Raw genomic sequence first — 23,088 nt, forward strand, 5'->3', positions numbered from 1 at the left:
TATATTGTTTTTTTATTTTTTTTTGTCGGAAGATCAAAGAATGAAAAGAAAAATTAAATAAAGTAGAATGATTATAGAATACCAAACCGAAATAAATGAGGATTATTAAATAGATTTTAGCTGGAAGAGAATTTTTGTTTTGAATATTCATTCTAATCTAAATTCTATAAAAACTTTCAATATAAAAAAACACATATTTTATTTTATTTTATTTGAGATAATAAGGGATAAAATATGAGATTTATGGCGTATAATGGTAGTGAGATTAAAAATATAAAAAAAAGTAATTTTAAAAAGCCGTTCTTCTTCCTTGCTTTCAGTTAGTTGTAGGTTGAGGTTATGTAGCATCAAAAATGAAATCAATTTGTTGTGATTAAGGAAAATAAAAGATTTATTTTCATTATTATGATAAAATCTAAAATTATTAAAGGTGGTAAAGGAATTTTGGAAACGAAGCGCATTTTGGAAAATTATTTTGAAAACCCATTTAAATTTATTTAAAATACTTTAGAGATTATTTGCTTTATTTTATAGATATTTCAGACTTAGAGTTTAAGATTTTTGGAACCATTATGCATTTTTGTATTAGTTTTGAGCTCAAATCAATTAATTTATTAGTTAATCAATTAATATATTAGTTAGCTGACAGATGACAAATGACAGCTGATGATAAATGACAGGTGACACATGACACTTTAAAAATTAAAAATGCAAGAGAGTGATAACTTGTATTATTTTCTTGTAGAGAATTAGTTAATAAAACAAAACAACCTTTGAAATAGGTACTCTTATTTTTGCGATTAAATGAGCTATTCGGGCTCCAAATTAATATTTTAAAATTTAAAAAAATAAAAATGCAATAGATAATTCATATAAATTTTTGTAAGTACTAGCTTATTTGATGGCACTAAATTTCGGCGGGTAGTGGAAAGTACGTTGGTCTGGTTGTTTGTCTGTGTATACGCATATAATTCAAGTTTGGCTGGGTCGATTTTGATTATCAAGTTTGGCTGGGTCGATTAATATATCGGACCTCGGGAAATGAATCTTTTACCGGATCGATTTTAGATTTTCGCGCACATAAAGAGAAATATTCAGGCAATTTCCTTGAAATTTATTATTTAAATTTGGAGTCGGTAAAACAACGAAGCTCGGTAAATTTTTTTGAGAGATCAAGGTTAGAAAACCGAACTTGGGACTGATTTTACATTTTTTACTATTTCTACGGAACTATTTGATGAAATTTCTTGACATTGAGATGAATCATTCAGAGAACTCGAAGGGCGCAAAGCGAAGCTCTACTAAATTTACATTTTTCTAGGAATTCAAAACAAAGGCTTACTAGCGTTCTTAAAATTGGGAAGAAGTGTTTAAAAGCATGTGTAATTTCCTTTTTCGCAAGAAATTCGAAAGTTTACCGCTCTGCTTCTAGTGTATAATAATAGGATTGATAGGCATATTTCTGCATTCTGTTATGCGCTGAGTTCTTAGTTGTTTTAGCAATAAATAAATGTGTACATATAGAAACATCTGTCAGTGCGTCCCAGCACTTACTCTTAAGTCACCATAGTTTTTTTTTAACTGTAATTCGAAGTGGCAAATTCAGCTTAACGAAATTATGGAAAAAGTAATTTGAGCGGAAATAACAGATTTAAAGCTATGGGGTTTACCTCCACATAAGTGCTCAGTTAAAGCTGTATGGTTAATTTTATATCAATGATTCTTTTTATAATTTTTTCCGTTTTCATGTACATTTTGTCATATTGTTTATACGATAAAACTCAACTTAATACACAGTATATTTCACAAAGCTTAAACGTGTAGAAAATCTATTTCAGTGTGCTATTTTAAAAAATAAAATCAAAAGTTAATCATTAATTAATTAATGTATGAATATTTTATATTACATAAAACTTTCTTTTTTAATATTATAAATTTTTTAATAGTACTATATGATTATTTTAAAAACTTGACGACCTATAATATACTTGTAGATTATTTGTAGGTCTTAACCTACAATAATTTTCACTTAAATTATATTACTTTTCGTATGAACACTTTTTGTTTTGTACTTTCACTATAAAATTGTTTTCCATTCCTTCAATCAATTTAAATTGCAAAGATGATTTTATTATGAAATTAACTAGGGTGATGATGAAGAATAAAAAAATTTATTTTTACAGCCATTCATCAAATTCCAAAACGAAATGAAATGAAAACGCTTAAAAAAAGACCAAAGAAAATCCAAATAGGTTATTATTGGAGTCAAATTTAAATTCCGATCTGTGATTAAAACGCAGACATTTTTAAGATGAGATGAAAATTTCAGGGTGAGATTTAAATCTTTCTGCGAAAGAATTTATTGATTGTTGATTTCAATTTCAATGTAATTGAAAATAAATTACGGAAAGTTACGTGATTTTTTTTTAAATTTTAACAACTTGGTTGTAGTTGAAATTTTTGTTATTATATTTAATATATATGTATATGTGAACATGAAATTATGTTTAGACATAGGTGAGAAAATTGTTTGAAAGTGAATCAATTCTGAAGTTAGGAGTCGCTCCAATAACTGTGATAATAAAAGAATATGTGAATTCTGCTTAGTTCCTTTCTTTAAAATTCTAACGGCAAAAAAAATATAGGTGTATAGCAAGTACACATATCAATAACAAGTGTCATTGGTAAAATGTAGCATTGTAGATTTATAGTGCTTGTATAACAATATTTGAATAAGAACTCAGGAGTAATTCGTTAATTATTTACATTGATTAATGACTATTTTTTCTGTTCTATAGTTTGGAAGTTCCAAGTTACATACGACATCAATTCTTTGTAACATAGATTCATGCAAATATGTAAATGCAATTTTAAAATGCAAAATACGTGTATAATGTTCTTTACGGCATAAATAGTGAAGGTTTCCTTCAACTAAGAGGAAAACGGATGAAAAAAACTTAAATAGGATTTCCTGCTTTGCATAAGCTGTGTGTGTCTTCCATTAGTCGATTGAGTTCTTGATTTCACTTTTTTCCTAGTTGGCTGACGCGTGTTTTTCTCGTTATTTCTTTTTGGGCTATTATGTGCTTTTTGGTTTTTCTTTTGAAGCACCTTCAGAAAACCTTTATTCCGACGACGGTTAGTATTTTTTGAGAAAGTGCTAAATCTATTAATTTCGTCAATTTTGTGTTGATTTTGAGTGTTGCTCTTATTGCCAGTAGTCATTTTTTTCTGATTTTGGTTGGTAAAATGGTTCAATTTCTCATAGCTCCAAGAATAATTATTGGTTCTTACTTGGCACCCTGAATTACGTATGTTGGGCGGATCACAGTCTACTTGTTTTTTTATTTTGTACCTATTATTTTCGTTTCTATAAATTATATTTCCTTTGATTCCAATTTTGTTGTTACGATTTCTGTTTTGGTTACCTTTATTCCTGCTGCTTTGATCGACATTCTCGTTATTACCGTTTTCACCGTTACCATTACTGTTACTACTGCTTCCTCCATTATTGCCTCCGTTATTACTGGTTCCATCATAACAATTTCCATTATTACCACCTCCACCATTACCATTGCCGTTGCTACCATTCCCTTGCGTTGCATTCTTTACTATATTAAATAAATTCCATAGTGTGTGATTTTTATCACGAATACCTGTGTTCACATGAACAAATATTTTTCCAACATCAACTTCCACCCGAGTATTAAGATTACGAGATTGATGTAGTCTAGTCAAATTCTCAGCAGGTGATCTACGAATTAAATGATGTCGTTGAGCTACTGTGAGATTTGATGAATTTACAAGATTATGTTGATTTTTATAGTTTTCATCAATAGTCATTATATTTTGACCTTTGTTATGATCAATTGACAAAATTTTACTAATTTGAAATTTGTTAGTATCTTTAAAATTTTGAATTTTAGTGCTGGTGACCTGAAATGGTTGTAAAGGTTATTGATACAAGTGCGGTAATAGAAAACTTACCCTACCATTTTTTAGTTTAGGAATTGATAAATCACCATTTGGCGTGGAATTTTCGGTAATATTGTTGATATGCTTAAATGCAGCGTTCAGATTCTCAATAGTCGACTTAGTTTGGGTCATATTATTTGCATTAGGTTCGAACTTCGTTTTGTTGCTTTCGGAATTCAAATATTTTGTGTCCATTTCAATTGTTTTGTTGATTGTGGTATCACTTGTTTGCAACTTTTCCCTTTCTGTGGTATTCAAAGGTTTAGTATTAATATGAATTGATACAAGTGATATTTTTTCTGTTGGATTGGAAAAAGGAATATTCAGCTCTTCCACACTGCTATTTGATTTTACTTTCTCATCGTTGTTTTCAATTTTTTCGGTTCCAATTATTGGAATATTTGTTGTGGTATCCAGTTTTGAAAATTCTGTACTAGCGAATATTTCGCTATTTTCTCCAATTTTGTAAGTTCCTGTTGTGTGATGTTCATAATGTTCAGTATTAAGTTGTGTAGTGCTTTCATTGTCATCAAAGGATCTACTCGTGTTCATGGTACTTTTTAAAAAATTGTCACCCTTCTCCTTCTTTTCAGGAATTGAATCTTTTGAGTGTTCTGATTTTTGATGGAAATCATAACCCCCATTCCATAAAATTGATTTAACATCACTTAGTAATGGTTTTGCCATTTCTAGATGTTGTTGTGAATGTTGTTTCAGGAACTCCATTAATTCTTTCTCAATTGGTGACAATTTTCTCGTCATATTATTATTTTCTGTTGTAGTGGTGAATACCATTTTCCTACTATTAAATTTTTCCAAGTCATAGAAGTATTCGCCAGCGCTTAACGTAATTAAAGCAGGTGAGAAAATTTGCTCTAAAGTTTAAAAAATAAATGAAACAAAAACAATAAATGTATAACAGTATTGCACAATTTTTATGTAAAAGGCAGGTTAACGGATTTTTTAACAATTTATTTACTAAGTCACAAAATGAACTTGTTTAATGTTAATATGCATAGCAAAATAAGTAATACTGCCTTATGTACATTGTAATAACATATGGTCGCATAGCTATGTGTTTTTAATCATTTAAAATATGCATAAAATTCACTTATACATATGCATGATGCGTAACTAAAATATAATTTAAAACTTTTAATAGATGCAAGTTGATCGAACCGAGACGTTATTGAATTTTAGCTGATTGTTATAGCAGCAATCAAGTAAAAACACATTTTTGTTTTTTGTTAAACTAAATGTGTAAATTTTTTGCAGTTCTTATTATGGAAAGTTGTTAATATAAGGAAACATTTGAATTTTAAAAAATCGTATTTAGCAAAACACATTTAAATGAAAACATGACATGAGAAAAGCTTTGACTTTGCTTTATAAAAAGTTGAAATGGTTAATTTATTAACGTGACATTCAAATTAGCAGCTTTGTTACGAGTATTAACAATTTTGTATTTTAATTTTTATACCCCACACCTTTCTGATGTGTATATTAACTTTGGTAACCACAGAGGGGAATCGTTTGCATATATGAGAATTTAGAGATATTTTTGTAAAGTTTTGCATTGATTTAGAACAGTTCATCCTTCCGATCGTATAATCATTAAAAAAAAAAGACGAACACCTTTGAGCTTTCAGAAATTGTTTTTTTTTTTTTGCCAAAAACGGTTGCTACTGTAATTGGACTAATTCGAGCGATGGATTTGGTTAGCTTCCTTAAACTCAAAAAGATGAACTTAAATATTATAATTGAATAAGTTTTGTAAACGTATGTGTTCCGTTACATATCATGCAAATTTTTGAAGTTTAATAAATGACTGTAGTCGTTCGAGTAGCTTCCGAACGACTCGAATACCCAATTTTTAAAATTTAGAAAACGAGTTAAACTAGCTGCAATATTTAATACTTTAAAAATTAGGTTTTATGAACAGAATGTTGTGGTGTAGGGTATAATTCAGGCGGTTAAGATCGACTAAAATGATTTTATTTATTATTTTTTTTTAAATATTTTTTTTAAAATTCAAATGCAGTTAAAATTTATTTTGAAATTGAAATTTGCATTGAAATATTAGTTTGTTGTGATATCTATAATTGATTGATAATAAAGAGCTGTTTCTATATAAAACTAATATTACGATTAATTTCTTTTTAGAGCGATCGCTTAAAACAATTCTCAACCACACAAAATAATTTGAAACTTGAAGTAATTTATGAATTACAAGATGATTGCTATTTAGTTTAACGTCAATATTCTACTGTGTTATTTTTTAATTAAAAACTTGTTGTTCTTGCAATTGCGTGATAACCGTGTACATACTAAAATTTAGTGATTACAAAACTGACAATATAATGATATAACATTGCTTCACACAATTAAGAAAGAGTAATTTAATTGCCTAATATTTTGAACCGATGTTTATTTTTTATTTTAAATTTTATACCCTACATTCGGTTTCGTAATATTGTATAATACACACCCTACAATTAAGACGCTTACCAGATGATAAATCATCAGATTCTTTTTCTTCATGAACTTCAGGGTTTTTATTAGAAGCACCTCTGTTTTTAGATACCCATTCAATATTCTGCTTCCTGCTATCGCTGTCATTAGGAATAATGCCCAAATTTCCCTTTTCGGTCATATTAGATCTTTCATTTAAATAATTTTTTTCTTTCTTAAAATTATTAAAATTTTTAATTTCATTGGTTCTATTTTTAACATTGTGATTATTATCTAAATTTTCATCATCCTTTTGCCAATCAAATTTAGTATCTCTACGATTACGATAAAAAAATTTGTTATGATAAACATTTATGCTATCTTGATGGCTTTTTTCAACGTTATTTTCATCAATTTCATCTTTATTGGATTTGAATAGAACAGAAATATTATCCTCAATTTTAGTTTCTCTGTAAATTTGGTAATTCTTCAAATTTTTAGAATTTCCTTTAATAGTTTTCGGTGTCACAATTAATGTTGAATTGATTTTTATACAAAACACTCTTGTGTCTATTAACAAAAATAAATATAAAACTTGTATTACGTAAAACATTTTTATAACAAAATCAAAAGCAAATCATAAAACATTCTATATTAAACGTTACTGGAATTAATATTAAAATTTTATTCTAATAAATTTGAGAATTAGCGAAAAAAAATTCCGATTTTAAATGTTTGTTTTAAGACGATTTTTTGAGAACTGATCGAGAATCAAACTAAATAGCATGAAAATTATTTCAGATTTGCTCCCACTTTAGTAAAAAATATTATTTTATTTTACTTGTAATTTATTTGAAAATTACATTTTAGGTAATAAAACATTAACATTAAAATAATAAAATGTTAAATAAATAAAAAATGTTGTATTTGAAATATTACATTTGTGTATATATACACAAACGAACACATGAATTTTGTATTGGAAGATTGAAATTAATCAATCGCTTATGCGAAACTACTTTTAAGCATAATTTAAATTTGTATAAATATACTACATAAGTTTTCTTAATAATTTAGTTTAAATTACATACATATATACATACATATAGGTAAGATAACTCACTTAAGTTTTACAATTAATAGTTGAAAGAGAATTTGAGCTTACGTTCATGAAACAAGTGTAAAATTTTAAGTTATTTGTATGACAACCAATTACTTGTATGTATGACAGCATTTGATTTGCAATCAATAACAGATTATGATCAGGAAAATCGAAATCAAGGAGTACAGCTTTTTTCAAGTTCTTAAATAAAGTTACTTAATATTTTAATTTAGGTATATGAAATTTAAAATATTTATTCTAAGCATTTCGTGAGAAGGAATTTCCTATAAAAAAATTCTTATATTTATTAATAAAATAAGAACTTACAAAATATTTTATTCTATTAGTTTTTCAAGGGACTTGGATGTGTGTCATGTGGGAATGCCTACTATTAGCATATTGCTCGGTGGCCGCATTGGGAGTAATCATTTCCTCTCTTTTGCTAACACACTGACTAAATAATTCTTATTGAATATTGTTACATATATGTATGTATGTATATATTAAATTTTAAATGAAATTTAAAAATACGAGTACTTACGTAATTATATTTGAGCGTTCGGGAACTGTTGTCTAATTCCCTTGTGAATATCTTCAGTTTTATACCTGGAACAGGGATATTATTGGCTTGAGAGTGAGAAGACTACAGTGAGTCATGAATGTCTGCATTGGCCCGGATATGCTCCACTCGGTTTCATTGGAATCTGTCAATCTACCATTCAACGAAATTACACTAATATCTTAGAAAAATCTGTCTTAAAAATTCTTTAATTAAGAAGTTTTCAATTACTGGTAGAATTCCAAAGAACTTTTTTTAATAAAATCTAATTTTCAGCTCTATTGAACAAAATTTGATTTCCACATATTTGAAAATGATATTCATGTAGTTCTGGGAATCTCTTCACATTACCTTATTGTTGCAATTTTAATAAAACCTTTCTTCTTATTTGAGATTTTTGGGATTTTGCGTCTTTTATTTATTCATATAATGTTCAATTAATTTAAAAATGTTATTTATTAAAAATTTTATATTTGTATATTTAGTCTATTTGACATAAGAAATTTGTATTGGATTTTTTTTAAAATAATAAAAAATCAAAATTGCTCAAAGTGTTTCTGGTGTATCAAAGTGCTTTTCAATTTAAGTTATTACTTATTACAACAGTATGCTTGTGTCAATCTTTATGAAATCAGGCATATTTGCAAATAATTGTACAGTTGGTTTTGTTTGATAAAATAATGAAAGGGTATGATGCCAAGATAATAAGGGAATGTTTGATTCGTATTTTTGGCGTAGAACTGAGCATGGCACAATATTTAATGTAATATTGAACTGGAATCAATTAAATATAGTAATAGTTTTCGGAAAGTTCAGGTTCCGAATCAGTTAGGTTTTTGAATTCGATATCCTGGCGTTCAAGAAACTCAGAAAAATAGTAAAAAGAAACAGACATAATTCAGTTAAACGAGTTTATAATACATTTGGTCTTAGTTGTATACCTAAGATACGCTTAATCAAGTTTTGTAAAAAGTCTCTTAATAATGGCGCTTGTGATAAATTCTTTTATTCGTCTTTGACTTATTAACTTTAAAATTCAGTTTATTTTTTTTGATATAATATTTGTATATCTGCAAAGACGTAAATAGACAACTTGAGAGTCATTTTCAGAAAAAAATCATTAATTTATTTGGCGACTTCGTTTCATCATTGCATTCAGTAAAATTATGCAACTCAAGTGTATAATTTAATTAAAAATTATAATAAAAGCATTAAATTTGGCATTATTGGTTTATGGTCTAAATTTTTGTTATAAGTATTGTTAAAAATTTTGTTTCAAATAATGAGATTTTTGATTTTAAAATTTTTACAACTTGAAATTTTTTGTTTTTATTGAATGAGTCTTTTTATTTTATTTTATTGTTGACAATTTTTTTTGTGGCTTATAATAAATATTTTATATGTTGAATATCGCGGATGCAATACGAAAACAATTTTAATTAATAATAAAATCTTCATAGTCATAATACAAAAAATATGTTGATTATTCAGAAAATTATTAAAATTTTGTTCAGATTTTTACAAGAAAATAATTGCTATAATTTGGAATTTTTTTGTGATTACAATTGGGTGTAGCAATAAATAAAGTTGGGTCAAACCAATGGTTTGTACTGTAGCACTTTTCCCTTCAACAAGTGAAAATTCTGCTTTTAAATACAGTCTATGTATAGCTATCACACTATTAAAATTATTTTCATTCATATACAAAACTATTTCTAGGATTGCATATATTTAGGATGACGCATATATGCAGTCTTTGAAATAAAGCAAAAATTAATATAAAAAGGGGTTAACATAATGCTCGATTTTAAGGGTTAATTGTGTGAGTTAAGAAAAATAATTATATTTTTTAATTTCACGGAATTTACCGTTAGCTTTTTGCGTTTATAAAAATTTGGAAAAGCTTGCGGTTTCGGAAATATAAGGTGTCAAAAATTCAAATTTTACGAATTTCAAGAGGTGATAACTTGAGAGGGGGTGGAGATGGAAAAAAATTTTCTTCTAACAAAATGAACTATTTATTAATATCTAAAAGCTGCTAAAATTTCAAGCTTCTACAGTCTGGGGTCTAGAAGAAAAACGACATCAAAAATTTGGAAAAAAAGGACTTTAAATAACGGTAAATTTGAATGGCCATTTTGTTTTTCTTAAGTTGAGCTATAGTATACCGCGCAAGGGGAAGCAAGCCACTGCCTTTCTGCGTTTGCAAAATTTCAAAAATGCTTATGGTTTCATTGCAACAAATATTTAAAAAAGGCCATTTTTAGGGTTTTGGGGGGGTATAACTTCTAGAGGGGGGGAGATAGGTAAAAATTTTGTTCTACGGAAATAAGTTTCTAGTGAAGATCTATGTACGTATTAAATTTCAGCTTTCTATCTTCAAAGGTGTAGAAGTTTTGTAAACAGACACACGGACAGACGGACGGACGGACGGACGGACGGACGGACGGACGCACGGACGGACGGACGGACGGACGGACAGAGTGAAACTAATAAGCACTTTTTTCAAAAATTTTTTTGGAAAAGTGCTAAAAAATTTTAAATTTTTAAAAAAAATTTGGAAAGACAATCATTTCAAAAGTAAAATCAAAGTGCTTTAATTAATTGCAGCTTATACGATGAAAATTTTCGTCGTTTATTGTTATAAGACGTGCGAAACGCATCCAGCGAAAATTAATGCAGTCAGAGTTGAATTGCATAGTTAAGAATTGCAATAATATGGCTATATTGAAATTTTCGACCCTACGTGAAGCAATATTCTCGACATATTTTCAAATGTTCGATATACTTAAAATATCATTTTGTAATTTACATTTTTACGTTTATTAATTGGTAATATTTCCGTTTCCTCTTCTGTTGTAAATTTACTCGTAGATGGTACATAGATAAATTTGACAAAAATAGAAATTTTATCCATATGCATTTTTCTTACTCAATATGGTATATTGGTTTTTTGCCGATCGCATTGCATGCAATAAGGGAGGTTATGTGATGTCACTAAAATTTTACATATTAAATTTTCGGTAAAAACCCATTTCTCTATAGTAGGAATGCGTAAAAAAGCTATTTTTAGAGAGATGTTTGTCTGTCAGTGTGTACGCGTGTATCTCAAGTTCGACTTAATGTACTTGAAATTTAATGTACAAACTCGAGGTGTTAAAATAATAAACCTGTATTTTTTTGGAAAAATCAGTATTCGAAACCCGAGCTAGGGGCCGATTTTATGTTTCTTATCATACGGATGGAATTTATTGAAATTTAACATTTGAGTTCTGGTTGTTACCGCAACTAACTAGCGAGCTCTTTAGAGAATTCGAATAGCACTAAGCGAAACTCTACTAAGAGACAAATTTACATTTTTCAAGGAATGTTTAGTAAAAGCTTACCAATATCCTAAATATTGTAAAGAACTGGTTAAAACGCATTTATATAGTATTCTGTTATACTTTCATTAAACTAGACAATATATAATGCGGTCGATTATGTGCCGACCACATCAGATTTTTTTTTTTTAAATAATCAAATAATTTATTTATTTTGCATAAACTTTATGTCTAAATCTTGTATGCTTGTGCTTTCACAATTTAAAAATAAAATATTTACTCAAATTACGCGTTTCAAATCTTAATCTAGTTATACATTAAGATTATTAATTTAATATAAAAATAAGTGTTTGAAATATTTTAATGTCAAACTATTGAAAGACTTTAACATTACAATATTGCTAAATTATTTAAACACGTTAACAGTTTTAATGATTCGTCTATCTGTGATCGCTATTTAAAGCATATTATAAATGTATGTACATATATCATTACGATATCAATTACTTGGACCCGCAAAATAACTAATTGAATTGATTGAAAAACACTTAATAATTTTTAATTTGAACATTTTTTATCGATCCGAAAACCATTAACTATAATTAGCTAACATTTATGTTTACTTTTTAATGTTTTCAATTTATTACAATTATAAAAATAATTAATAAAAATTTTATTTTCCATAGGATGTCTGTACCAGAATTTTTGCAAAGATTTACTGTGATATGGCTGGCACACATTGGTCCGGATGATTGGGCATTAGAGCCAGCATTACATTCTAGAGCACCATGGCGTGCAGCTTTAGCCATACGACACTGGCGTGCTGGATTTAATGCAGGTGGACCACATAAACATGTTGGTAAGAGATTTGAATCAAATAACTTTTGGATTAATATAAAAAAATATTTTTCATTTTATTTCATATATTCCCTTTTTGTTTTTTAGAAACAACTAGTACAAATCCACAATTTCGTATAAGAGTACCAGGTGGAAGTCCTGGAAAAGCTCATATTGTTGTTGCTGTTGCTCAAAAATATGAATGCTTTCGTATGCGTACTAATGAAATTGAACCTATTGGTTTTACTATATATGAAGTACCACCTGGCTTACCACGTGTCACACCGCAATATGTAAGTGAACAAATGCCACTTGATTTTGCTGAATTGCAAAATTTACGAGAAGTTGTAACATTTTTTGCATTACCACCTGGAGATTTTGTTGTTTTACCACATTCAATTCAACATCGTGAAGGAAAATTTTTATTAAGAATATTAGCTGATCAACATGCTGATGTTTGGGAAGTCAATGAAGATAATTTAGTATTGCATAATTTAGCGGCTGAGTTCAGCGATGAAAGAACCATGGATTATGTAAATTTATATTGAATTTGATATTTTAATATATTTAAACTAAATGAAAATTTTAAAAATTTTAGAAACTTTTATACAAATTGAGAACACGATTTCCACCGGAAATTGATGCAGCACAATTACAACAAATTTTAAAATCAAGTTATTGTGGTTTGACAAAATCTTTTGTCTCCTTTAATACAATTAATGGACCATCAATAGATTTATGTCGTGCTTTATTAGCTTTAAGAGATCCTGGACTTGGTGGACGTTTATCAATTGAAAGTGTTCCATCAATAATAGCATTGATAAAATTTTGGAAAGCTGCGTTTCGTCGCTGCAGTCCGAATGGTAATGGAACATTAACATTAACACGATCAATATGGAATACAAAAATTTCTTCATATTTATTAAGAGGTCTTTTATGGACTGGAGGAGCAACAGTTAGCAATAAAGTTTTAGAAGCTTTAGTTAGTCGTTTTACAAGAAATAGATATATAACATTGGAAGGATATTTAATGGCAATGACAAGACTACATTTAGCACATGGTATATTTTCTTGCTTTAATTTAATTTTTTAAAAAAATTGCTAAGTTTTCAAAGTAGGTTTATTTAAGAAGCACTTGAGGAAGTGGTTTAGTAACGCTCTTATCTTGTATAATAAATTTTTGTTACTTATTTTTAAATTGAATGCAAGTACAAGTATTAGAAAACTCTTAAAATGTCGACTCTTTTACTTTATTGTTAGCAGTTGAACATAATATGTACCTGATGGTCCTTCGATTCGTTTAATTTGTATGGTGTCCTATTCAAGTATATATTTATTTCGTTTTTATATTCGAATTTATTTTGGAGCACATAAGCTATTATTGAGCTACGTTAACGGATCTTTAAATTTTTAATAATTTATATCTACTTTTAATATATTTTACCAAAAATTATAGTGAGGGATAGGAGCTAAAACATTTGGCAATGTAACATTATTATTTCACTAATGAAATAGGGATGAAATTTGTAATTCTGAGAAATTTGTGATTCTGAGAATAGGGATGAAATTTGTAATTCTGAGAAAATAGATCAGATCTTAAGATCTATTGAACGCAAATCGACAACTTTTTTCTGAGAATTGCATAATTGGAATGCAAATTATTTAAATTTAAAAATATTCGATAATAAATGCAACAATAGCCTGCATTCAACCTGTAGTTCATTCTATTCGTACACAACAGTTAATTTTAAATTTTTTTTTATTTATTTTCAGAACGCTATCATTCTTTAGATGTAAAAGCCAAAGCTAATCCATTAACTCTCGAAGAAATGATTTTGATGACAATTTATTCGTGATATTTTGCAACAGCTTTCATACCGTTATACTTTCAATTACAATTTAAATTTTAAAATTATATTAAAACTTTGTAGTTTTTTTTTTATTTTTACATTAATTGAATTCGTTTAGCTACATGAAAAGCAACCTTCCAAATAAAATCAAAATCTAAAACCATATAAGTGAATTATAGAATTTTAAGTGAAAACTGAAGTCGTTTAAATTAAATATTGTATAAAATTATAAAAAAAAAAGTTGAACTAATATATTTATTATAAGCTTATTAATTACAATTAGCCAAAGAATTATTTAAAAAAAAAAGCAAAAATTATTAAAAAAAGACAAATATGTTTGTATTAAAAAAAATTATAAAAATTTTAATTGTTTATTAAATTTATTAAACTATTTAATTTTTGTTATATAAATAGCATTAAAAAATATTTAAAAATTCGCATATTTATTTATTTAATATTATAATTATATTTTAATTTTGTAATTCTGAAGAATTTATATGACCGCTACAATATAATATTGTCCAGTGTTAGAACAATGAAATTTTAATTGCCAAATGTATCATGAACAATTGATTAATTTTGCACTGTGAATCTTTTAAAAAATTACGCGAAATACAATTCTGACATAATGGTTTTTCTAAAAAAGAATTAAAAACTTTTTAATAAAAACCTAAAATTTAATATTTGTAAATGAAGACAACAATTTGTCTATTTTACTTGATTGTTTTCCAACTACTTCTGCCAATCATTTAATATCTCGCACAGAACTATGTCATTTCATAATTTATTTGGCTAAACATTTTAACACTGCTATTGACATTCAGTAACTCGAAATAATTATTTGTTCATAGTAATTTCATCGAATATAATTACAAAGTGAACCTTATTTCTCCATGCCTCATTCAATAACAAATTCAAAACATTTTGGTATAACTATAATGTAATACATAGCGGCGCCATGGTTGTGCTTTTAAACTTTGCGGTCCATCAAGTTTTAAATTATAATTTTCAATTTGGAATGTTGCAATACAAGTTGTTTGTTTATATATGAGGTCTAATTTAAGTTTTCTTTTCAATGACTCATATATGCAGGATGATCCAGTAAAAAGTACAATATTATATATTGTTTAGAACTTTAAAGATTGGTAAAATTTTTTTTAAGAATTAGTTGTAAAATCCTAATGGATTCCGAGTTACAGGGATTTTAACGAATTTTTAATTAACCAAGCTTTATTTGCTTATAACTTTCCTTCCGAAAAAGATAGACAGTTCATATAAACAGTTCTATAAGAGCTAGTAAATAACTTGGAAGTAACTAATTACTTGATTACGTATTTAATGTACTTTCGAAATTCCAAGCATTCGAACTTTAGCAAAACTCAAATATTTACCATTTAATTTTTGAAATTTTTAGAAACTTTAAAATCGTTTTTTACAAAATTTTGGCCAGTAAAAACGTTAAAAAACTTTTTTATGGAACAAGGAATATAGCACAAAAACTGTTTCTGCTTCGAAATTTTAAAGGCTCTTAAAGTACTACTCTAGTTGTTACTACTCTTACTAGTAAAATTTAGAAACTCAAAAAACTGCCAATACTTTTGATTTTTACTGATTTTTGTTGTTTTAATTATCAACTATTGTTAATTTTTGATCGCAATAACCACTCTGAAAAACAGTTGACATTTTTAAGAACCGTTATTTTGATATATAATATTGTACTATTTATACTGTATATGGCCCCGTTTGTTTATATACATATAAAAGTCACAATGTTGAAGAATAATTCTAACCTAGTTCATGAAGTTTATTTTATAAATTATGGAATTTTATTAAAATATTCAACCACAAAATTAATTAAATGAACAAAAAGACTAAATTATTAATAACGCAGTGTTTATTCTCCAATATTATTTTCAATTTAATAATGATCCCAAAAATGATTGCAAGAAAACTTGATGGAGCACAGAATGACGGCCCAATAATTATTTTTTTGCAGAGGGTAACACACTTTCTTCTATAATTTCGAAATTTAATTTGAAAATTCTAAATTACAAAATTAAATTTTAATTTTTTCGACAAATATTTAAATTTTGTATACATACTTATATCTACATATATATATATATATATATATATATATATATATATATATCTGTCTGTATTTGCGTATGTATATAAAAATTATCCTAAAAAAATCCTATGTGAATTTACATAGAATTTTTTTTTAATTTTTTTTTTTATTTTTGAGTAAAATCTAGTGTTTTTTTTTCTATTATAAATTTTTTTTTTAAATTTATTATAATTTACTATACATAGGGTAATTATTTGTTTTAATTAATTTAAATGCAATAATTGAAAAAATTTAATTTTTTTGTAGTTCATCTTTTATTATTATTTATTGAAATAGGAAAAATTTTAAAATAATTGTGTATAAAGAAAATAAAAGAAAGACTTTAGATTTTAAGGTGAAATTATTTAATTTAATATATTTGTTAAAATAATATTTAGCATATTTAAAAAAAAATTAAAAAAAAAAAGAAAATAAAATTATATTTATTATGTTTAAATCATGTGTTAGTTTTGGTCCTTTATACTATAAGCAAATTAATCTTTGGGTCAGATACAATGAAACAGTTATTATTGTTCTCATGAATGCACAATTGTGGAACTGAAATTATAAATTGTGTCACCATACGTTTAGTTTCAATGCACAGTTAAGTTTAATTATTAAGTTGTCAATTGAATAGTTCAAATAATTTCCCCGCAAAATTTAATAAGTTGGTATTTCGATTATTTCGGTTATGTTTTTTATATTCCATGCTTTTTTTCATATATTTAGTACTGAAATATCTACAATTAGAATAATTTTTAAATAAATATTTTGTCAGAATACTTATATGATTATACAGGGTGTTTCGCATAAGGCGACAAACAATTTAAACGGGGGGAGGGGGAGGATGTGCAGATAGAGAAGTTATAGCATTTATTTATATGCGGACTTTTCCTGCATATAAAGACGTGCTTATAACTTCGAAACCATACAACATTAGAGATATTAGGAGATTGTTTTACAGCCGATTGATTGTTCTTTATTTTATGATTAATTTGATTTGAGCCATAGTTTTCGAGATACAGCTCAGAATTTTTGTTGTTTTTTTCGAAATTTTTTTTTAGAAAACTCGAAATTTCTCGAAAATTTTAATTATTTTTTTTTTGCTTTTTTAAAGCTATAAAATATTGGATGACTCTGTAAAATGAGTGCAATATTTCATGCTACGCTATTTTAGATATTTGAAAATATGTTGAACTTTTGTTTTATGATAAGTGTCAAACCTCAATATTAATCCGAGTAACATAATCTCCGTCCAACAACAAACGGGCCCTTAGGCCTCTAAAAGGTCTTAAAGAGTTTTTCTTTAAAGTCCTGTGTCTTTAAATTTAAAGTCTTTAAGTCCTGTGGGAAATTTATTAAAAGATCAGAATTTTTTTTTCATTGATTTCTTCCGGTTATTTTAAATTAGGCCTTTGCGATTCAGGAATTAAGGTAGGAAAATCATTTCTATTTAAAATTTCAAATTTCTGGAATTTATTTCAATCTCGAAGTATAAACTTTTATTTGCATTTTTCCTACATTTCAAATTTTTTGTTAGTGAGATTTTAATTAAATATTTATTATAAGTAAATTTATTATTTAATTTAACTTAATCTAAAACTTTCTCTAAATCGGTGATGCTTGGTTTATTCTGAAATGGGTTTGAATAGCAAATTTCAATTTATTCAAAAACTTGCCTGCCACAATTATTCTGAAATTATTTGATAATATTTTTGAGATTTTGGACTATTGTTATGTATAACCAATTTAATGCCGATTTTCTAAAATTAAAAGATAAAAATGTTTTTTTTTTTTAAGATATCAAAACTCATTTTACCATGTAATATGCGAGAAACTCTGGCATCACTATTGAAGTTTAACACAGTTGCCGTATTTTCAGTAGAAGTTTTAAAATTTTGGTTTCTTGAAGGAACCCTTTGAATATTACTTCTAATAGGTAAACGAGGTAATTTGAAAACTGGACGTTTTGTATTGTCATTAACAATTTTTGGAGCCTCTTCGACAGTTGCAATATATTCTTCTTCATCAACAGCAATTCGATGGTCCAAGTCATTAATATTTGGAGCTGTACTGGTTTCTGATGTCGACTTATGTCGTTGTTTCTCTTTCAAGCCATCATTTGATTCATCTCGTTTTTTTATACTATGTTGATTCGATGTAGTGTTTTCTTGAGTTTTTGGATTTATATGAATTGATATGCGTGTTAAATTTTCATCATCTAAATTATTTGTTGAATTATTTGGCATTTCTTCAGTTGAATTGGATTCAATGTATTCTTCTTCATCAACTGCTATTCTATACATTTTGTCATTGAAAGAATGAGTTCCATTTGATTGTAAAGCATCATTATAATTGAATTTTATACTTTCATTGTCAGTTGAATTTTTTAAATTTTCATTATCACTTAAAGAATCTTTTACCGTATAATTATGGAATTCTTCTTCATCAACAACGATTCTATATTTAGGATCGTTTATGTTTAAAACTTTATTGGTGTCTTCAGTGAAATTATTATGTATCGGGCTAATTTCAGTGTTAGTTTCTTTTGGAACTTCTTTAATTTCCTCACTTGCCTCAATAATTCGTTTACTTAAACTATTATTTCCAATGGTAATATTTTTGGTCTCCTTTTCAATTTCTTTAGGCATATGTTCTTCAATATCAGTAATAATTCGTTTTATTTGATCATGTATATAATCTAATCTTAATTCGACTCGATATTCAGATTCATTTTTCAGACTAGCTTCATCAGTTTTATTGGTATCATCTTTACTACAATTGTACATTAAATCACTCAAAATTTCCATTGGGTTGTGGACAACGTTTTTATTTTTATTAGAATGGCATTCTTTATTACCATTTTCACAACTATGTTCATGCACTTTGTAATTCTCGTGTGGTACATGATCGTTTACAATTTTTTGATTCGAATCGCTGTCTGGATTTATAGAATCATTTCTGGTTTTTGTTTCGTTTCTAAATCGATCATTCTCGCAAATTAAAAATGCAAGTTTTCTGATAAAATCAATATCTATGATCTCATTTGCAAAATTTGCTGATGTTTCATTATGTTTGTTATGATCTTTGTGTTCCTTGTGCTCGGTATGCTGCTCATTTGGTATTAAAATTTCTAAAATTAAAAATTTATGTTTTTTGTTCATATGAAGAAAGCTCTTATTTTTTTATTTACCCTTTTCTGTTGCCACTTTAACTTCCATTTCTAAGTTACCATTAGCAGTTGTCGCAATTGGCGTGGATGAAATATATTTTTCTAGAACAAATAAAACAAATCATTGAAATTTTGGGGTAGATAAAGAAAATTTAAGAATAAATTTTATTTTAATTTGTTGAAATGCATTTAACTACTAAATCTACTGATCAGTCCCAACAATTCAGTTAAAAGACCATACTCTAAATATCACCAAATTTAAATAATTTAGTTGAAAAGTATCAATAGCTACAAAAGAGTTTTCCGGTTAATTTTGTATTGAACACGCAATTTTCGCCTTCAAAATAATAAATATATAATAAAGCTTACGATAATAAAATAGCAAAAACACTGAGATTGAAAAAAAAAAACAAATTTCCGGATTGGTGTTGAAAAGCGCTCAATGTGCAAATATTATTTTCATGCGTGAAATTCCAATGAAAACTACTTTAAATATATTTTCTTTGAATGAAAATTAATAACTTGTACTTGTATTTTAACGTACATAAATTAAATGAAGTTTAACTGGGTTATAAATTATTGTTGGAAGAATATTGTAATCAATTATTTATGTAACGAAGATGAAATCTAAAACACTTGATGTCCTTGACAAAATATTAAAAGTCTTGTTATTTTTATTGCAAAATCACTCAAGGATAACGCATAAAATCAAATATAAGGTACAATTTATGAACGCTTAATAAAATCTAGCATAATTAAACCCGATTTAGGTGTGAATTTTTCTCCAATTCCAATTTTTCTAAATCATAATTAAGAAGAGGCCTCCATAATTCCACAATATTATGAGAACATTTGAAATTATTTTTATGATTTAATTCAATTTTTTGAATTTCGTTTCATTATTAAATTTTTCAATTTATTTCCTTACCTGTTTCCGCTGTATGGATTTCAGTTTGATTTTCCGGCACTTTTATTAATTCTTTTGGTTTTTTCATCGGAACTTTCATTATATTATGTTCAGTTTTTGAATCATGTTGTGTTGCTAGTTTATCCTTTAAACTATCTTCAATTTCATGATCAGTTTCAATATTTCTTCTAGCTCTATAATTCTTGTGTAGCATCTTAAATGTCAAAATTTTGGAGTTGCAAATTTCAAAGGTATTTTAAAATATTTTATCAAAATTTAAAACTTACATTCTGAAAACTTTTGTATTCACTTAAATGATCAATATCATCTTGTTGGTATAGTTTCATGTTATAGTCTTCGATTTCAACTGGTAAGGAGCTAACATTAAATATGAGAATCGTTATATGAATTAAAAATGCTTGCAACAATCGCTTAGTATTATGATTTGAAATACACATTTTTAAAATACTCAATTTTTAATATTTTTATTTCCGATTTACAATGTTATCTTATCGACAGTAAAAATAGAACTATCTAAGAATTAAATCTAACTGTAAAATAAATTTTTTTGTATGTTTTCATTATTTTATTTCTATATTTTTAATTATTGTCATTAATATTTTGTGTGTAAAGAAAGCTTACACCTGAAATATGCATTTTATTAAAGATATAGAATAAAAATTATGATTCCGAATCCATGTACAGTACAATAATTTTCAACTTTGAATTAGATTTCAAAGCTTGCTTCAGTATCGCAATAGAAAATCATTTTTTTTTCTGGGAAAATTTTCATAATAAAAAATGCAATGTAATGTCTAAATTTTAATTGTAAACCGTGTTCAGTTCCATCAACTAAGAACTGTAATTGTTACTGTAATAGAAAAAGGGCTGTTCACCACCATAATGCGAGCATTATACGTATTATATGACCACATCTTTTTAAAAGAATAAAATTTCAATTGCAGCGATACGAGAATCTGCTTGATAACTGAAAGGAATCACTTGCAGACTTAGATATCTCTAAAGCATATTTTAAAATTTTATTCCTAATTTTACTTAGTTATTAGACTTTTATTAGTTCACATTACATTTAAAGCTCAATTTATCAAGTTTCAAATATTTAGGAATATTATTTTGGAAAACAAATATCCTAAAAATATGCAAAATAAATTATGTTAAAATTTTCCATATATACAATATCATTAGAGTCTTATTGAAAACTTCTATGTTTCATTCAATCAATAATTTCCCCGCTAACTTCCCATTTCCATTTTAAGTTTGAACACTAAGATGCCGGATATATAGCAAAGAATAATATTTTACTTAGATGTTAATGCATTTTCTTCCCGAATCTCGTATTAATAACAGGAATATTGAAGTACATAATATTTTTACAACATTCGTGTTTTTAAAACAAAAAGGATTGAAATAGTTTGAGTAATTTTTAAGCGTTTATAAAAATATCATTTATGTATATTGTATTGTGAATAATTTTATAACTGTGTTGTAAGTTTGAGAAATTCTGTTTATTGTATATAAATTTTTTTAGCTAATCCACAAACCAATACTTTAAGAGAAATATTTTGAATACAAACTTATGTTGTATAAAGTACTTATGTAAAAATTCACAATAGTTAAAAGAAGAATATTGTACTAAAATGAAAAAGATGAAGAAAATGGTAGGTATGCTATGCAAGGGTATAATAAATAAAGTACTCAATAAATAATATAAGTAATTACAAGAAAAGAAGAAGTGTGGATGTGTTATTATCTATGTTATTATCTATGTGTCTACTAAGTAATACGAAAAATTTAATAATTTCCGTAACATACTCGTATATAAGTTCTAAAGTCTCATTGTGATTTTCACAAAAAATAATGGTTTAATAGTCCTCATTTCTTATACATAGGTCTATTTGGTTTTTTTTTTCAAAAGTTTAATAAAAAAAAATTTTAGTTAATAAGGAACATCAAGCGATAATATTTTCGTTTTCTCTCATATAATCCTCATTTCAATAATTTAATTTTCTCTCAGTAATTCTCTCATTTTCAAAAAAATAAGTACTAGAACCAATGCAGTCGTTTTATAATATTTTGTTGCAGTGAAAATGCAGTTGAAATTGCAATAGATTTAATTGGAAGAACAGCTTTCAAAATATTGTTACTATAGACAAATTTTTTGTTCCCTTCCATTTTTTAAATTCATAACAATTACATATTTAGTATAACAGCAAAGTAACAATAATAAGGCGTTATATATTTGGCAAGTGTAACTCACTCTTTTATATGATGTTGATAATTATGATAATAATGATAATATGAAAATATTGGAAGTAAAATCAATTTGTCCATTGTTAAGAAGCACTGAAAGTGGAATCAAATCGTAATGTTACAGAAAATGATTTTAAATTGTAGCAGAAAAGGTTGCAGTAAGAACATCAGCATTCGATCAGCATCTTAGTTTCTTTAAATTTTGAAAATTGATGGAAATGAGTTGAAAGATTGAGCTTGGAAATATTTCTGCAAACAAATTATTGTATGTATAAATATGTGTATATTGCCATAATTTACATTCGTCTTAATTGAATCACATTATATTAATAAAATAGCAAATCAAACAGGAACGCTATACCCATTTATTTAATAAAAGTAAAAGAAGATTATACGATGTCACATAAAACCTATCCAATCGCACTTAATATTATACCATTACTTATAATATTTACGAAACTATAAGAATAAGGATGTAAATAGTTAGTTTTCAAAATTTACGTCCTAAAACTTTAAAAAACAAATAATAAA

At 26.7% G+C, this 23,088-nt stretch overlaps 3 protein-coding genes across 6 annotated transcripts in view; 1 reads left to right on the forward strand and 2 right to left on the reverse strand.

Annotated features, from left to right (window-relative positions):
• LOC129606175 (calpain-A-like) overlaps positions 1–14,393 on the forward strand; it is a 117,922-nt gene extending 103,529 nt beyond the window's left edge. For 3 of the 4 annotated variants that reach the window (XM_055516313.1, XM_055516315.1, XM_055516316.1), the window contains 4 exons: positions 12,097–12,269; positions 12,356–12,780; positions 12,846–13,308; positions 14,021–14,393. In XM_055516313.1, coding sequence (XP_055372288.1) covers positions 12,097–12,269; positions 12,356–12,780; positions 12,846–13,308; positions 14,021–14,103 — 1,144 coding nt within the window. In that variant the 3' untranslated portion in view covers positions 14,104–14,393. The remainder of the gene's footprint in view (positions 1–12,096; positions 12,270–12,355; positions 12,781–12,845; positions 13,309–14,020) is intronic. The other variant, XM_055516317.1, reaches the window with a different exon arrangement.
• LOC129606174 (putative uncharacterized protein DDB_G0282133) lies at positions 1,889–7,076 on the reverse strand. Its single transcript, XM_055516312.1, has 3 exons — positions 6,484–7,076; positions 3,988–4,850; positions 1,889–3,936 (listed from the first exon to the last, which is right to left on the reverse strand). The coding sequence occupies exons 1-3, from the start codon at positions 7,037–7,039 to the stop codon at positions 2,932–2,934; spliced, it is 2,424 nt and encodes an 807-aa protein (XP_055372287.1). The 5' UTR covers positions 7,040–7,076; the 3' UTR covers positions 1,889–2,931.
• Positions 14,394–17,441: 3,048 nt separating the features above from the next.
• Positions 17,442–20,799, reverse strand: LOC129606371 (putative histone-lysine N-methyltransferase 1). Its single transcript, XM_055516674.1, has 5 exons — positions 20,574–20,799; positions 20,308–20,500; positions 19,401–19,481; positions 18,027–19,340; positions 17,442–17,970 (listed from the first exon to the last, which is right to left on the reverse strand). The coding sequence occupies exons 1-5, from the start codon at positions 20,742–20,744 to the stop codon at positions 17,957–17,959; spliced, it is 1,773 nt and encodes a 590-aa protein (XP_055372649.1). The 5' UTR covers positions 20,745–20,799; the 3' UTR covers positions 17,442–17,956.
• Positions 20,800–23,088: the final 2,289 nt, after the last annotated feature.

Source organism: Condylostylus longicornis, unplaced genomic scaffold (assembly GCF_029603195.1).
Source record: "Condylostylus longicornis isolate FDR11 unplaced genomic scaffold, ASM2960319v2 ptg000018l, whole genome shotgun sequence".
Classification (NCBI taxonomy): Eukaryota; Metazoa; Arthropoda; class Insecta; order Diptera; family Dolichopodidae; genus Condylostylus; species Condylostylus longicornis.

Bases quoted from the DNA above. Each gene is read 5' to 3' on its own strand.
- LOC129606174 (XM_055516312.1), bottom strand. From the start codon at position 7,039: ATGTTTTACGTAATACAAGTTTTATATTTATTTTTGTTAATAGACACA. The intron at 4,851-6,483 runs GTAAGCGTCTTA...TTTAAACTTTAG, and splicing joins ATCTGATGATTTATCATCTG to AGCAAATTTTCTCACCTGCT. The intron at 3,937-3,987 runs GTAAGTTTTCTA...CAACCATTTCAG, and splicing joins CTAAACTAAAAAATGGTAGG to GTCACCAGCACTAAAATTCA.
- LOC129606371 (XM_055516674.1), bottom strand. From the start codon at position 20,744: ATGTGTATTTCAAATCATAATACTAAGCGATTGTTGCAAGCATTTTTA. The intron at 19,482-20,307 runs GTAAGGAAATAA...TATTTGTTCTAG, and splicing joins AATCCATACAGCGGAAACAG to AAAAATATATTTCATCCACG. The intron at 19,341-19,400 runs GTAAATAAAAAA...TTTTAATTTTAG, and splicing joins TAAAGTGGCAACAGAAAAGG to AAATTTTAATACCAAATGAG.